Source organism: Hypanus sabinus, chromosome 29 (genome assembly GCF_030144855.1).
Source record: "Hypanus sabinus isolate sHypSab1 chromosome 29, sHypSab1.hap1, whole genome shotgun sequence".
In the NCBI taxonomy this organism is placed as follows: Eukaryota; Metazoa; Chordata; class Chondrichthyes; order Myliobatiformes; family Dasyatidae; genus Hypanus; species Hypanus sabinus.
Window position 1 is genome coordinate 14703827 of NC_082734.1, and position 16660 is coordinate 14720486.

The window sequence follows — 16660 nt, forward strand, 5'->3', positions numbered from 1 at the left end:
AGATTGAGGGGAGTGAAGCCCCTGCCCACCATTCTAACCAATTTTTACAGGAGCACCATTGAAAGTGTCCTGTACAGGTTCATAACTATCTGGTAAGGGACTGCAAGTCCATACAAAGGACTGCTGAGAGGATCATTGGGGGTTGTCTTCCACCCATCAGAGATATTGAGATATTTATCAGGACTATCGTGTATGCAGGGCCCTTAGCATTGACCCCCCCCCCGCCATTATCTAGTAGGATAAGAACTGTTAGGATGGGAAACTGCAAACAGCACTTCCCCCCAGGCTGTAAGACTACAGAATACCCTGCCACCACCCAGGTCTCATCATGTACGTACTGAGTAACATTACACTGTTTACTTTTCAACTGGTGTCGTAAATGCACGTTATTATTTAATTTATTTGTAGTGATATTACTTTATGTGTTATATGTTATATGCTCTTTTGGAAGAGGACAGCGAGGCTTTGAGAGGAAGTGCGGTGGCGGCCATTTTCAAATTGTCCAATTGCGTCTCAGATCGGAGTTCTGAGAGGCGGGACTGCGCAGGCACGTGAGGAGGCCTGGGAAGGAGGGAAGATATAAAAAAGGAGAGACTGAGTGAGGTAGTTCTCTTTTGGAAGAGGACAGCGAGGCTTTGAGAGGAAGTGCGGCGGCGGCCATTTTCAAATTGTCCAATTGCGACTCAGATTGGAGTTCTGAGAGGCGGGACTGCGCAGGCGCATGAAGGAGGCCTGGGAAGGAGGGAAGATATAAAAAAGAATGCAGCCTTAAGAAGTGGGCAGCAGAGTGCGCCGGGAGCAGAGTGTAGGGCTTGGGCCTCCCTGGTGCCAGGGTTCGGGACGTTTCTGATTGCGTCCAAGATATCCTGAAGTGGGATGGTGAGGAGCCAGAGGTCGTGGTACATGCTGGTACCAATGACATAGGTAGGAAAGGGGAAGAGGTCCTGAAACAAGAGTATAGGGAGTTAGGAAGGCAGTAAAGAAGAAGGACCACAAAGGTAATAATCTCGGGATTACTGCCTGTGCCACGCGACAGTGAGAGTAGGAATAGAATTAGGTGGAGGATGAATGCGTGGCTGTGGGATTGGAGCAGGGGGCAGGGATTCAAGTTTCTGGATCATTGGGACCTCTTCTGGGGCAGGCGTGACCTGTTCAAGAAGGACGGGTTACACTTGAATCCTGGGGGGGACCAATATCCTAGCGGGGAGGTTTGCTAGGGCTACAGGGCAGACTTAAAACTAGTAAGATGGGGGGGCGGGAATCAATTTGAGGAAACCATGGGAGAGGAGGTTAGTTCACCAGTAGAGCAAGTAAATAGACAGTGTGTGAGGGAGGAAAGGCAGGTGATGGAGAAGGGATGCGCTCAGCCCGAAGATGTAGGGGAGAAGAAAGAAAAGGATAATAAATTTGAATGCATTGTTAGGGATGAAAAGAGAGGAGGGGGTGGAGAGTATCTTAAATGTATCTATTTTAATGCTAGGAGCATTGTAAGAAAGGTGGATGAGCTTAAAGTGTGGATTGATACCTGGAATTATGATGTTGTAGCTATTAGTGAAACATGGTTGCAGGAAGGGTGTGATTGGCAACTAAATATTCCTGGATTTAGTTGCTTCAGGTGTGATAGAGTAGGAGGGGCCAGAGGAGGAGGTGTTGCATTGCTTGTCCGAGAAAATCTTATGGCGATACTTTGGAAGGATAGATTAGAGAGCTCCTCTAGGGAGACTATTTGGGTGGAATTGAGGAATGGGAAGGGTGTAGTAACACTGATAGGAGTGTATTATAGGCCACCTAATGGGGAGCGTGATTTGGAAGAGCAAATGTGTAAGGAGATAGCAGATATTTGTAGTAAACACAAGGTGGTGATTGTGGGAGATTTTAATTTTCCACACGTAGACTGGGAAGCTCATTCTGTAAAAGGGCTGGATGGTTTAGAGTTTGTGAAATGTGTGCAGGATAGTTTTTTGCAACAATACATAGAAGTACCGACTAGAGATGGGGCAGTGTTGGATCTCCTGTTAGGGAATGCGATAGGTCAGCTGACAGATGTATGTGTTGGGGAGCACTTCGGGTCCAGTGATCACAATAGCATTAGCTTCAATGTAATTATGGAGAAGGACAGGACAGGACCTAGAGTTGAGATTTTTGATTGGAGAAAGGCTAACTTTGAGGAGATGCGAAGGGATTTAGAGAGAGTGGATTGGGTCAAGTTGTTTTATGGGAAGGATGTAATAGAGAAATGGAGGCCATTTAAGGGTGAAATTATGAGGGTACAGAATCTTTATGTTCCTGTTAGGGTGAAAGGAAAGGTTAAAGGTTTGAAAGCACCATGGTTTTCAAGGGATATTAGAAATTTGGTTCGGAAAAAGAGGGATGTCTACAATAGATATAGGCAGCATGGAGTAAAGGAATTGCTCGAGGAATATAAAGAATGTAAAAGGAATCTTAAGAAAGAGATTAGAAAAGCTAAAAGATACGAGGTTGGTTTGGCAAATAAGGTGAAAGTAAATCCGAAAGGTTTCTACAGTTATATTAAAAGCAAGAGGATAGTGAGGGATAAAATTGGCCTCTTAGAGAATCAGAGTGGTCAGCTATGTGTGGAGCCGAGGGAGATGGGAGAGATTTTGAACGATTTCTTCTCTTCGGTATTCACTAAGGTGAAGGATATTGAATTGTGTAAGGCGTGGGAAACAAGTAAGGAAGTTATGGAACCTATGACAATTAAAGAGGTGGAAGTACTGGCGCTTTTAAGAAATTTTAAAGTGGATAAATCTCCAGGTCCTGACAGGATATTCCCCAGGACCTTGAGGGAAGTTTGTGTAGAAATAGCAGGAGCTCTGATGGAGATCTTTAAGATGTCATTAGAAACGGGGATTGCGCCGGAGGATTGGCGTATTGCTCATGTGGTTCCATTGTTTAAAAAGGGTTCTAGAAGTAAGCCTAGCAATTATAGACCTGTCAGTTTGACATCATTGGTGGGTAAATTAATGGAAAGTATTCTTAGAGATAGTATTAATAATTATCTGGATAGACAGGACCTGATTAGGAGTAGCCAGCATGGATTTGTGCGTGGAAGGTCATGTTTGACAAACCTTATTGAATTTTTTGAAGAAGTTACGAGGAATGTAGACGAGGGAAAGGCAGTGGATGTAGTCTATATGGACTTCAGCAAAGCCTTTGTCAAAGTTCCACATGGAAGGTTAGTTAAGAAGGTTCAGTCGTTAGGTATTAATGCTGGAGTAATAAAATGGATTCAACAGTGGCTAGATGGGAGATGCCAGAGAGTAGTGGTGGATAATTGTTTATTGGGATGGAGGCTGGTGACTAGCGGGGTGCCTCAGGGATCTGTTTTGGGCCCAATGTTGTTTGTAATATACATAAATGATCTGTATGATGGGGTGGTAAATTGGATTAGTAAGTATGCCGATGATACTAAGGTAGGAGGTGTTGTGGATAATGAGGTGGGTTTTCAAAGCTTGCAGGGAGATTTATGCCGGTTAGAAGAATGGGCTGAACGTTGGCAGATGGAGTTTAATGCTGAGAAGTGAGAGGAATAATCCAAATAGAACATACAGGGTAAATGGTAGGGCATTGAGGAATGCAGTGGAACAGAAAGATCTAGGAATAACAGTGCATAGTTCCCTGAAGGTGGAGTCTCATGTAGATAGGATGGTGAAGAAGGCTTTTGGAAGGCTGGCCTTTATAAATCAGAACATTGAGTACAGAAGTTGGGATGTAATGCTAAAGTTGTACAAGGCATTGGTAAGGCCAAATTTAGAATATTGTGTGCAGTTCTGGTCACCAAATCATAGGAAAGATATCAATAAATTAGGGAGAGTGCAGAGACGATTTACTAGGATGTTACCTGGGTTTCAGCACTTAAGTTACAGAGAAAGGTTGAACAAGTTAGGTCTCTATTCATTGGAGTGTAGAAGGTTGAGGGGGGATTTGATCGAGGTATTTAAAATTTTGAGAGGGATAGATAGAGTTGACGTGAATAGGCTGTTTCCATTGAGAGTAGGGGAGATTCAAACGAGAGGACATGATTTGAGAGTTAGGGGGCAGAAGTTTAAGGGAAACACGAGGGGGTATTTCTTTACTCAGAGAGTGATAGCTGTGTGGAATGAGCTTCCTGTAGAAGTAGTAGAGGCCAGTTCAGTTGTGTCATTTAAGGTAAAATTGGATAGGTATATGGACAGGAAAGGAGTGGAGGGTTATGGGCTGAGTGCGGGTAGGTGGGACTAGGTGAGATTAAGAGTTCGGCACGGACTAGGAGGGCCGAGATGGCCTGTTTCCGTGCTGTGATTGTTATATGGTCATATGGTTATACGTATGAGTTACATGTATTGTGCTGTACAAATTGGTCCAGAGGAAGGTTGGTTTGTTTGGCGGTATAGATGTTTACAGTTGAATGATAACAAATTTACCTTGAACTTAAAACAAAGAACCTAGTTATCCTCAGTTGCTTTCTGTGGGACCTTGTTATGAGCAAGCCACATGCTGCATTTTCCATCTTTACGATTGCAATTACACTTTGGTGATTATGAAGCTTTCCAGGGTGACTCTATAAAATCTTCATCCCTCCTAATTTTTATGTCATCCTGCAATAAATCTAAGCCTTTCACTTAAAAATATCTCAATAGAATAGGGAGAAGTGACATAATTGACTGCTGATTGATCCCTTCTCAAAGATCATGTGACCTTGTTTACATCGACTGAAGAATATCAGAGACCCAAGAGGGTAGCAAGCTGCTCCCAGGGTGGTTGGATATCTGATAAACTTCGTCTCCTTTCACTGGGACATTCAGATGAATCTTAAAATGCTGGGAGTCAAAACTTAGTCTCAAGGATGTCAAGAGAAATCTTATTAGTCGTTACAATTTTAAACTGATGTCACCATGGGGAAGGCGGAAGCTACTTTAATAGTAACTTACAAAAGGTAATTGGAAAACGAAGTGACAATCAGAAAAGTACTGCTATATAAAATGTCAGAGAGACAATTAACTGGGGAAATCTACCAAGCATGGTGAGCATATGGATTCTCTTGCTATGTGGTTTGATAAGCCGCTCCTGCTCATTTGTGGTCAACACATGTACAGCTCAAAAAAGTATCTGGTTTGAAATGTCATTGCTTACCTTTGCGTACAAGTAAGACTCATTAACTGGAGCCTTGGTTGAAATCATGGTGCTGCAAAATGCCTGGAAATAAATAATAAACATTGTACTACAACTTCTTATTTATTTATTTATAGAGATACAATAGGACCTTCCGGTCCTTAAGCCATGCTGCCCAGCAATCCCCGATTTAATCCTAGCCTAATTTACAATGGCCAATTAACCTACCAACCAGTAGGTCTTTGGATTGTGGGAGGAAACCGGAACACCTGGAGGTAATGTTCCCTTTAAGGTGTGCACGTGCGCACATCTTTTGCTACTGGTGCACAAAGGAATTTAAACTGCGCTTTACTTCATTGGCATGTTAAGTATACTTCACGATCATACAATATCGCATTTCCTTTTCCAGTTTTTGATGTGGCTGGTGCTGACAACATTGAGTTTGTGATGACTTGTCTGCAGATTTTAGAGCTGGGTTTCTTATACTGTTTTTATTGAAGAAATTATTCAGTGTGCACATGTTGTAATTGGGCAAAAAAATTGCACAAGACTTTTATGCACACTGGTCACTATAAACTGAAAGGAACATTGCCTGGAGGAAACCCATGCAGTCACGGGGAGAACATACAAACTCCTTACAGGTAGTCGCAGTATTTGAACCCGGGTCACTGGTACAGTATTGTGCTAACCACTACGCTACCCTGCAAACTTTGCAAAGCAACTTGATTCTAGGGCCCCACAGTATTGACTAAGAGAAACATTGGGTTTAGGTAGACATGGTTGGACAGGAATAGCCCCCAGTTTTGGACATTGTGACACCTACTTAACAGTGGGACAGTTTCCATCCAACCTGTGCCAGCTTCACTGCTAAATTCATTATGCATTTTTGGTTAAAGCTGTTCCGGGCAGATGACTAAACACAAATTACATTTCTTACATACAGGTCTGTTCAGAGGAGACCCGTGTTAGGGCCCCTTTGCTCATAACAGGGATGCCTTCATCTTAGCTGATAATACCCAGATGTAAATTTGCCCCAGACAACATTAAACGGATCATAGTTGGCCACTACCAAAGATGTAAGTTTCTTAAACAAAAATGGACAAATGTGAAGCTGTGGAAACAGGAACCAGCTAATCTCTGACCCTAAAACTGTTGTCAGCGCCCCAGTTAGACTCAGCAGTACTAACACTTCCCTGTCTACAACACAGTGTGCACAGTGAAGCAGCTAATGAAGTCTCCATTTTTATAGACGTCCGTATGGCAATTTTCTCTGCAAACAGAATATATTTAGAAAACAAATCATGCAGTACAGTAACCATGCCTCCATAGTGTTGTAATAAAGGGCATCAAAAACACGTCTTATAAGAAGGAACATCTACAAAAAGTGGAAGAGGGAGGAAACTAGTTCATTTATATGCATTTAATAATTTTATGCAATCTCTTTTGTATATAGAGGTGTTCGTAAGTTTTTAAACCTTGGTCAGCCTCTTGCCTCAACATAGCCAACGAAAACTGATGTTCTCTTTGCTGGACAGCTTGCTGGAAATATAGACACTGACTACTTACCTGCTTTATGTGTAAGTGTGTATACTTGTTCTGGGGCAGGATTTATTCCCATATGTATATAGTTCCTCAGGCTTCTGCTTCATTGAGTTTCATTCCACATACCGTGTGCTTAGAATTTTGTACGAAACCCACTCTACTTTGTGGTGTATGTGGAAAGCCCAGTTACACTGATCAACTAAGAATCAAAAGACAGTTCAAAGTCCCAGGAAGTATAAAGTTCTCTTTATTGGGGTGAATTTACAAGTAAGGTTGGCCATCCAGTGGATTTCACTGTAGATTCTTGAATGAAAGGATTCTCTTTTGTAATAATTAACAAATTTCCTATAGTTAATTTTGTAAATAACATGCCCGTGGAAACAAATATGAGGAAGCTTTAAGTCACAGCTGCCAGTCTTTGGAGAGTTAGTCACCCTGCTGTTGGGGCTACTATAACTGGCTTCACTGGCCCCTGGATTAGGGAAGAGAAAATCCATTCCGGTTCTTGCTCCAGGAATTTATGAATCCATGTTGGAAATAGTGTGCCTAGATGGCGGATCATGAGATGACTAAATGGATTACTGATTCTCACAGCCCATCCTAACATGGAAAAATACAGGTGGAGACAATATGAAGGAAAACACTCTATACTGGAGGCCTGTGCCTTAAGCTTTATTACATAGTATTTTAAAGTAATGACAATAGACAATTCAATCACTAACCTCTGCTGGCACTAATGGCCCAGAGGAGCTTCTCATTAACACAGCCACTTTTCCTTCCCTTCATTTAGTTTTCCTTCAACTGAACTCACATATTCGGCACAATGACCTCTCGTGTATTTTTTGCACATTTTCCTCCCTCTCTAAAGTTCAAAGTAAGTTTATTATCAAAGTACATTTACGTCGCTACATAAAATCCTGAGATTCATTTTCATGCGGGCATACTCAATAAACCTATAGAATAATAACCATAACAGAATCGATGAAAGACAGCACAGACTTGGGTGTTCAATCAGTGTGCAAAAGGCATACAAAAAGATAGGAAATGTAAAATAAATAAATAAGCAATAAATATTGAGAATTTCAATATTCTCTAGGTAATATCCTGAATTCCCAATCATATTTGGAAGTAATTAACTTCCTGATTCTCAATTCTGGATTCCTCATTTGAAAAAACTATTAGGATTTGAAAAAGTAAAAATCATTTTCCCTCAAAATACACAATTACTGCTCTCCCAGCTCCTCAATATCTCCCTATCAACCTACCTCTGAGGTGATCTTTGCAGCCATCTTCATGAGTTCAATTTCAGTGTCTGACTTGATAAGTCGCAGATATTGAACAAGAGTCCGAACCGGTTTGACTACATTCTTGCTCTCAGACTTAGTGTCTACAAGGGGCTGCAGATAGTCTGTATGTAGCACTGAATGGATCGAAGGTTCATTGTCGTACCACAGCATCCACCCTTCATCTAAAGAAGAAATGGCAAGGGAGGTGGGCAAAATTCATCAATCAGTACAATATCAAGAAAATGAGATAAATACTTGGAGTAAAAATCTGCAGTAGATGGGGCAAGTTAAGGATTGGAAATGACTGAATTTATTTTTCCAAAGAGCCGTCATGCACTCAGTGGAGAAATAAGACCACAAGACATAGGAGCAGAATTAGTCCATTCGGCTCGAGTCTGCTCCACCATTCGATCTTGGCTGGTTTATTTTCCCTTGCAACCCCATCCTCCTGCCTTCTCTCTGTAATCTTTGACACCCTAACTAATCAATAATCTATCAACCACTAGAATCAGGTTTATTATCACCAGCTATCTGTGGCAATGAATTCCATAGATTTATCACCTTCTGACTAAAGAAATTTCCCCTCATCTCTATCTGAAGGGGTACCCTTCTACCCTGAGGCTGTAAGCTCTAATCCTAAACTCTCACTAATGGAAACATTCTCTCCATGTCCACTCTGTCTAGGCTTTCAATATTCGGCAGGTCTGTCCTCTGAACTCCAGCGCATACTGGTCCATAACCATCCAACTCTCCTCAGAGGTTAACCCTTTCATTTTCAGAATGATTCTCCTAAACTGCTTCTGGATCTTCTCCCAAGCTTTCTTAGCAGATCCTAAACTGCTCGCAATACTTCAAATGTCTGACTATTTATATTCTAGTCCTCTTGAAATGAACGTTAATACTACACTTGCCTTCTCACCACTGACTCAACTTGCAAATTAACCTTAAGGAAATCATGCACTAGGACTACCAGTTCCCTTTGTACCTCCAATTTCTGAACTTGCTTCCCATTTAGAAAATAGTCTATGCCTTTATTTCTCTAACCAAAGTGCAGGACCATACACTTCCCTACACAATATTCCATCTGTCAGGTCTTTGCTCATTCTCCTAATTTCTCCTTCTGCAGTTTCCCTGCTTCCTCAAGACTACCTACCCCTCTATCGATCTTTCTATCATCCACAAAGCCGTCAATTCCGTCCTCCAGATAGCCTCCTTCACTGTTGTATCATATAATTCAATGATATTACATTACACCTTTTGTTTGATATTTATCAAATATTATTTGACACTAAATTGTATGAGGAGATAAAATGTGGGATTAGTGGCATTCAGGTGGATATAGGTTTGAGGTTACATTTCCTTGCAAGGTTCTATCTTGCATCCACCACAGCTGAAAGCACCAACTCATCAATAGCTGATTGTTTCCTTTCCTGTGGAATTAACAACTCCACTCCCCCGACACTGTTTAGTCTGCTGGATAACAGGTCACATGACTACATACTTAGCCAGGCATAGGAACTGAATGTGCTGGAGGATACAGTTTTGTAGAGGTCCTTCGAGCTGCACTACCCAGCAACCCCATTTTAACCCTAACTTAGACACAGGACAAATTGCAATGACCACTTAACCTACCCGGTGAAAAACCCACGCATTCCACCAGGAGGACACACAGAGACTCCTACAGAGGACGACAGGACTGAACTCTTACGCCCTGAACTGTAACAGCATCATGCCTTCCGCTACATTACCATGGTGCCCATGTTGGGAACCGAATACTGCATGGATCAAGCAGCATCTTTGAAAAAGAAATTCTTCATTTGCTATTTTCACTACTTGTCGATTCAGAGCCACAGCAACAACCGTAAACTTCTCCCTCACCCAAAATGAACCAAAGATATACTGTATGAATGATCACATTGCACAGGAGGCTGTCTTTTGGGCTTCCACGCCTGTGTTTGCACTCAAATCTCCATTTCCCCTCCTCTTTCCCCGTAATCCAGTAAAGTTCTAAGCAAAGGCACTGATAACCCCCGCCCACTCCTGCCAATTATCTAGTTCATGAACTCTGGTTAAAGACAATTCTGTAAAGTTGATACCATTTCTCATAATATATATGCCTTATAATTTTAAAGCGAAGTCAGTAAACGTTCCCCTAACTGCTTCTGCTCTCCGGAGAAACCTTTCCCCTGATACCATTCTACTTAAACTCATTTGCACCATTTAGGTCTTTTATATAACCAAATTTCAGACTTTATCTTCAAGAACTCATCAACCAAAGCTCAAAATTAGCATAATCAGCTTTTTCATCTTCTGGAGATTCGTTCAGTTTTGCCTAGCCCAAGCCCCTGTACAACACGCTTTGACAAAAGGTCAGACCCGGGTCCTTTCTAGTAAGCTTGAGGAATGTTTTGCACTGAGCTGTCCCAGGCCAGAAACAGCAAAGGAGAGATGTCGAGCTCCTCTACATTGTCTCACGTTACTCTGTGTTTCACCTTCTGGACAACACCCTAGTGTGACACAGTTGCATTTCATTACAACAGTGGTTCCCAACTTCTTTTATGCCATGGACCTCAGGTTGGGAACAATTCCTGTTGTTTTGTTGCACAAAACCATCAATCCATTTCTTTGCACTCTACATCTGTGAAAGCACAATGTTAACCTACCTTTAAACTTCTGCATATATTGCCGGAAATCCTCCGTGTTATAGGCCTCATCCACCCCAGTAAGAGCAACAGCACCATCTATCCCAGAGCGTGGGCCATCCCATAGCTCTCGGTTCTGGTCCCTCCTTGGCACGAACAGGACAGCCTTATGAGAAGGCAGGCTCATTCCGGGAACACTGTGGAGCACCAGGACGCTGTCTGGCTCTTGAAAACCACAGAGGTAGAGAAAGTTGGTGTTCTGGTGGAATGTAAATGGGATGTCATTTGTCATGTAGTAAGTGGGATGGGACAGCAGAATGATGGCATGGTCGGAGGCTCCCAGGGTCTTGGCTTCTTTCTGGACTAGACTGAGTAGTTTGTGCCGACGCAGTGCATATTCTATCTGTGTCAACCTGGGAGTGACCTCGCCTGTAAATGAAGCAAAAAAGCAGAACAGCATGAACTTCCAGTACTGGCCCACCCGCCCCCTCGTTCACCACTCCCCATCTCCTTTTCCCTCTCTCACCTTATCTCCTTGCTACCCATCGCCTCCCTCTGGTGCTCCTCCCCACTTTTCTTTCTTCCATCTCCTTCTATCCTCACCTATCAAGACTCCCCTTTCTCCATCCCTGTATCTTTTTCACCAACTTCCCAGCTCTTTACTTCATCCTTCTCCCTACTGGTTTCACCTATCACCTTGTGTTTCTCTCTTCCCTCCCCCACCTTTTAAATCCACTCATCTTTTTATCGCCACTACTGCTGAAGAGTCTCGGCCTGAAATGTCGACTGTTTACTCTTTTCCATAGATGCCCCCTGGCCTGCTGAGTTCCTCCAGCATCTTATGTGTGTTTCGCTTGGATTTCCAGCAATTGTAGATTTTGTCTTGTTTCAGAAATACAGAAATTTTTTTTTTTGATACAATACAACTTCCTGCTGAAGTTAGCACAGAGTGAGAGCCAGCTGATGTAAAACAAATGTCAGCATGGACCAGTTTGATCAAACGATCTGTTTGTACATTTATGTAATTTCATAATCCATCCTTCACTGCAACTTTCTATTGTTATATGCTATATTGTAGAAAAACAGGAATTGCCTCTCTAAATCTAAGTTCCATTTTAAAACATGATAGTTTGAGTCTTTGAATATCAATCATGCTTACAGTCTCTTCATTTAATATTAAATATTTACTGTGGCCAGCTCTACAGTGCAGACGTACCCACTAAGAGTAAGAACAAAACCTGTCCACTTGCAGTTGACAAGGACAACTCTTAGCCTCAAAATTTGACCTGGGATCCTAACTACTAGCCTAGGGATGATGGTGAATAAAGCCCAGAATAGAACTTCATAATTTATCACATTTAGTAAAAGACAATCCAATACAAACAATAAATGCAAGAGAAGTCACAAAGTCCATAGAAGTTGTATACTGTACATGTTCTCCGATATTAAATGGAACTATTGAAAAGTGAGCTTCAATAATACTTCCCCTGGTGTAGGAGCCATGTTTTCTGTGTTGTGTGTTTATTATGTGTAACTAGTCACATCAGTCGGAGTGTGGTAAAAGTGAAGGGGATAAGTTACCTATTCATGCTTACTTCATGGCAGTTTGCAGCTTGGGACCACGGACGTCATATCTTTGCTGACCACTGAGGTAATGCTCGACAATGCTCAATTGTATGTTTGCTATTTGCGAAATAAGGAATTCAACTCTTTGGGGCAATCACTGGAGCTTTGGGCGTGTCACGCAAGTATAACGACTCTGTGGTGGGGGGGGGGGGGGTCGCAGGCTGACGGCAATTGTTTCGATTTGGTTTTGGTTCAATTACCTGGCAACACGTTTGAAGGCACTACGGTAATTCCTAAGGGTGTAGTCCTACAAAGCAAAATCCAGTTCTCTGTAAGTCCAATTATTCAAAGTACTCAGATATCCTTCCCCCAGGACCACAAGACTGAAATCAGCGATAAAACTATAGAAGCACCAAGAGAATTATCTCAGCCAGACCTTGTGGGCTTGACTGTTTGATGTGGAAAAACCCCAGGAAACACATTCATCAAATCAGTTTTTTTCACAAACCTGTTCGGAGGAGATGGGGGTGCGTGAAGGGACTAGGCTGCCCTAGGTAACGTGTGGGGAGGTTCTTTTGCCCGGATGGCATGATGGAAAATCTTCTGTAGAGGCAGTTTGCACATCCTAAAGAACAGAAAGTATAAAGAGCCATTAAACTGCATTGGAATGACTAAGGTTTGTGATTCTATGCTCTTACTTTGTTCGTACACATTCACCAGCACTTAAAAACAATTATTGTATTTATTTTTTTCTGGTACAACAGAACTTTATCACAAGAAGAAAAGGATATAAACTTAAATTTGTTTTACAGGATTACCAAACTCTTTGGACGGTGAAGAGGAAGGGGATTTTGATAAAACTCTACAGTCCATTCATAGGAACACCCTGAAGCTCTAATTTTGCACATGGCTGGTTGACCCCAAGACAAATCCCGAACCAGCAAGTAATGACTGGATTTGCACCTCCAAGATTAGCTCTGCACGACATCAGAAGGATTTGGACACATTGTTGTTAAGCCACTAATGCAAAACCTTGAGTTATCAAAAGCCAATAGTTGCATTCAAGGAACAGTATTCCGGACAATAACACTAAAGATATAGAAAGAAGTGAAACAGTATGCCATACTATCAAACTTCTTGAAATCTATTTTCATGTAATTGAAATTAGTTCCTCTGGCATATCTAGAGTTTCTGTTTCAGAAGGGCTGACAAAATCAGTCATGCCAGGCAGTAATCCAAGCAATGATTTTTACAAAATTGTTTTTATAAAAAAATATAAAAATTTCCATTCAGTACATAATAGGAGCAAATAGTGTCACAGTAGGATATTGAGTTGGAGAAACCAGATACAAAGTTTTGAAATTACATCCACATCATGTGGTGGAAAGCCAAGATTAAAATTTCCATTTGTTTCTGTCAAAACTTCATTTCATTGTCACATTTTTCCTTGATAAATGTCACCAGCTCTGACTTACTCCTTTATCACCCTTTCACTCCGCTCATTCATTTTTTATGATTTAATATCTCCCATTCTTCACTTTGTATTCTTTCCATTCTTTTTCTGCACCTGAACATTTGTTTAACTCTAACATTTCTGAGTCATTATCAAAAAGTCAACAGCCCAGAATGTTGTTTCTTACTCTATAGATGCAGACAGATCCTCTGGGCATTTTCTCCTCTATTTTCCCCATCTATGGTATCCACAGCCTCCTCCACCATCAGGATCTTGAACCCGAGGAACACAGAGGAAACCAGAGACTCTTCTTATCATTGAACTGTTCCCACAACCCTATGGACTTACTTTCAAGGACTCTTCCATCTCATGTTTGTGATATTTATTTGTTTTCTTTCTCTTTGTATTTGCACTGTTTGGTGTCTTTTGCACACTATTGGTGCAGTTGTTCATTGATTCTATTATGGTTATTGGATTTATTGAGTATGCCCTCAAGAAAACATGGTAGTCTAATGGTCGGCACAATGCTTTACAGGTGAACAGGGTTCAACTCCTGCCTCTGCCCGTGAGGAGTTTGTACGTTCTCCCTGTGACCACATGGGTTTCCTCCGGGTGCTCCGGTTTCCTCCCAGTCCGAAGGTTGGTAGGTTAATTGGTCATTGTACATCGTCCTGTGATTAGGCTGATTAAATCGGGGGTTTGCTGGGCAGCATGGCTTGAAGGGCCAGAAGGGCCCATTACGTACTGTATCTCAATAAAGTAAATAAATAACTTTCATAGTTGTGTATGGTGACATACATGTACTTCGATAATTTTAAATTTACTTAATTTTGCATTTGGACCCCTTCATCTTCTGTATTTGCAAGTATTTTATTGTGATGTCTGTTACTGAGAGAAAGTTAAGAGAAATTAAAATTTTTAAAATTAAAAGGGAAAAAGCTCCATAGATTGGGCAGCAACAATTAGTAGGAAATCAGTGTCAACATTCAGATCAGGGACTGCTCAAAAGTACTTGTAATTGACTTTTTATGACCACCCCCCCCATCTCAATCAGACCATGAAGGATGTTACAACCTGTATTAGCCACCATTATCATAATGCCTTATGTCATACGTACTGTGAAGCCACTTCAACTCAGTGAGTCTATACTGTTAAAAAGAGCTACTTTATTGCCCCTAAAGGAAATTATAGTGTCATAGTAGGATCACAAGTCACAGATACACAAATATTAGAAGAGAAACTACCCATTTCCTGCTATTTTTCCTCTGTAACTTAAGTTTCCCCTGATTCCTGTCAACTCCCCTTCCCCCTCCTCCCAGGTTCTACCACTTACAAACTTTTGGGGCAATTTACAGCAGCCGATCATTGTGACACGAGAGGAAACTTAACGCACGGTCAGAGAGAAAAGAAAGAGACAACACCCAACGTCAGGATTGAACCTGGGCGTCCGGACAGCAACTCTAGCAGACTTCCATCCCCCCCCCCCCCAAGCAAATTCTACATCTTACATTCACGCTGTTTCGAGCAGCCAATTAACCGAGCGCCACGGCCTCTCTGGATTAGAGTCCACAGGCCATTTGGCCCTGTGCTGAACTACTAGCCTTCATGCGGACCTTCCGCGCTCCGGTTGCGGGAGGCAACCAGACGGTCACAGGGGCAACACTGGCAGCACCCGAGGTTGGTCACGATCGACCCCCCCCGGCGGGCCACTCGGTCTCTATGGAGTCGACGTTTGGGGTACTGAAGCCGCGTCTTTATCAAGCGTGCAGGCTTCCCTAGGTTGCAGCAGCCCTTTTTAGCTGAGAAAGCTGCAAGTTTTGACACTGACTCCCGGATTTATCCCCAGCGCCAGTCCTCGGGCTGGGCTCCATGCACGGAGCTGCCTCCTCAACAGACATTATCATCAGAGAATCTAACCTCGAATCCTGAGACTCTTTATAGCCGAGCCGAGGTTTATTACTGTTTGGGGAACCATTGTTAAGCTTTATTTATAACTCCTTAGATATAAAAATCAAGGTAAACAATCTCCACACATTCCCCACGCGGCCCGGTGCACCGGAATGTTTTCTCCTCGGCCTTCTTCGGCCGGGGCGCGTTGCCGTGACGTCACCGCACCCCACTCTCACGTCCATTGGTCAGGGATTACGCCATGCTGAGTGGCTATTGGCTGCTCCGGAGGTCACGGAAGGTCAGCAGTCACGAGTCAGCCAGCGGGGTGTCCGGGCCCCTGCCGATCATTAAATGACTTGTTAAAAAATTCCGCGGCGCCCATTCTCCGCCGCGTTTTGCTGCCGATTTCACCGCGCCGCCGCCAAAAATAAACGGCGGGTGCCGGGCTGCAGTTCGGCCGGCCTCGGGGTGGGCGGACTGCCGACGTCGGAGCGGGCAGCGGGCGGGAAAGCAAGTTCGAGAAGCTTCGGCGGAGAAAGTGCACGGAGGGCTGCGCGCGGACGTGGAGGGAGGCGAAGGGGAGAGCGGCGGCATGGACCCGCAGAAACTCCGCGATCTCGGCGCCTTTGTGCAGTACTGCAAGGGGAACCCGAAGGTGCTGCACACGGCCGAGCTGCGCTTCTTCAAGGACTGGCTGGAGAGGTGAGGGCAATAACGGGGGCGGGGGAACAGGCAGAGTTCAGCATTCAATGTCTTCCCCCCCCCCACAAGAAGCAGGAGTTAGCCTTTCAGCTCCTCGTGCCGTTTAGTTGGACCGTATCATTAATCTAATAATTTTCCTCATTTCTTTAATACCCCCCCCCCCCGCGAAAGGGGCTGGATTGAAAGGGTTTAGCCCCCACACCCCCTTTGGGTATGCAGAGAACTGCAAACATTCAGACTCAGCTTTACTACATCCGACATATGACTTGAGATGTGTTGTGGCAGTAGTGCGAGGTGGAACTACTAAGTTGCAGTAAGTAGCGTCAAATGGTCAGGGGGTGTTCGTGGACCTTTCAGAACTCGGGTGGGGTTGGGGGGGAGGAACGTTGAGCGGGAGTTTTTCAGGCTCCTCTAACTCCCTTGTAGTGTTACTGAGGAGAGGCAATGGATGGTGATCCACGGTGATG

General features: G+C 43.2%; 2 protein-coding genes across 5 annotated transcripts in view; one reads left to right on the plus strand and one right to left on the minus strand.

The window, feature by feature from the left end:
• xpnpep3 (X-prolyl aminopeptidase 3, mitochondrial) overlaps positions 1–15713 on the minus strand; it is a 32283-nt gene extending 16570 nt beyond the window's left edge. Inside the window, exons 1-5 of one of the 4 annotated variants that reach the window (XM_059953741.1) lie at positions 15519–15713; positions 12657–12773; positions 10604–11011; positions 7920–8122; positions 5134–5196 (exon numbers count right to left, since the gene is read on the minus strand). In XM_059953741.1, coding sequence (XP_059809724.1) covers positions 5134–5196; positions 7920–8122; positions 10604–11011; positions 12657–12773; positions 15519–15576 — 849 coding nt within the window. In that variant the 5' untranslated portion in view covers positions 15577–15713. Of the gene's footprint in view, positions 1–5133; positions 5197–7919; positions 8123–10603; positions 11012–12656; positions 12774–13788; positions 13952–15109; positions 15471–15518 lie in introns of those variants that run through there. The other 3 variants (XM_059953743.1, XM_059953742.1, XM_059953744.1) reach the window with 3 other exon arrangements.
• A 115-nt stretch (positions 15714–15828) lies between these two features.
• st13 (ST13 Hsp70 interacting protein) overlaps positions 15829–16660 on the plus strand; it is a 37220-nt gene continuing 36388 nt past the window's right edge. The window contains exon 1 of the mRNA XM_059953748.1: positions 15829–16193. Within this exon, the coding sequence (XP_059809731.1) occupies positions 16084–16193 (110 nt within the window). The 5' untranslated portion in view covers positions 15829–16083. The remainder of the gene's footprint in view (positions 16194–16660) is intronic.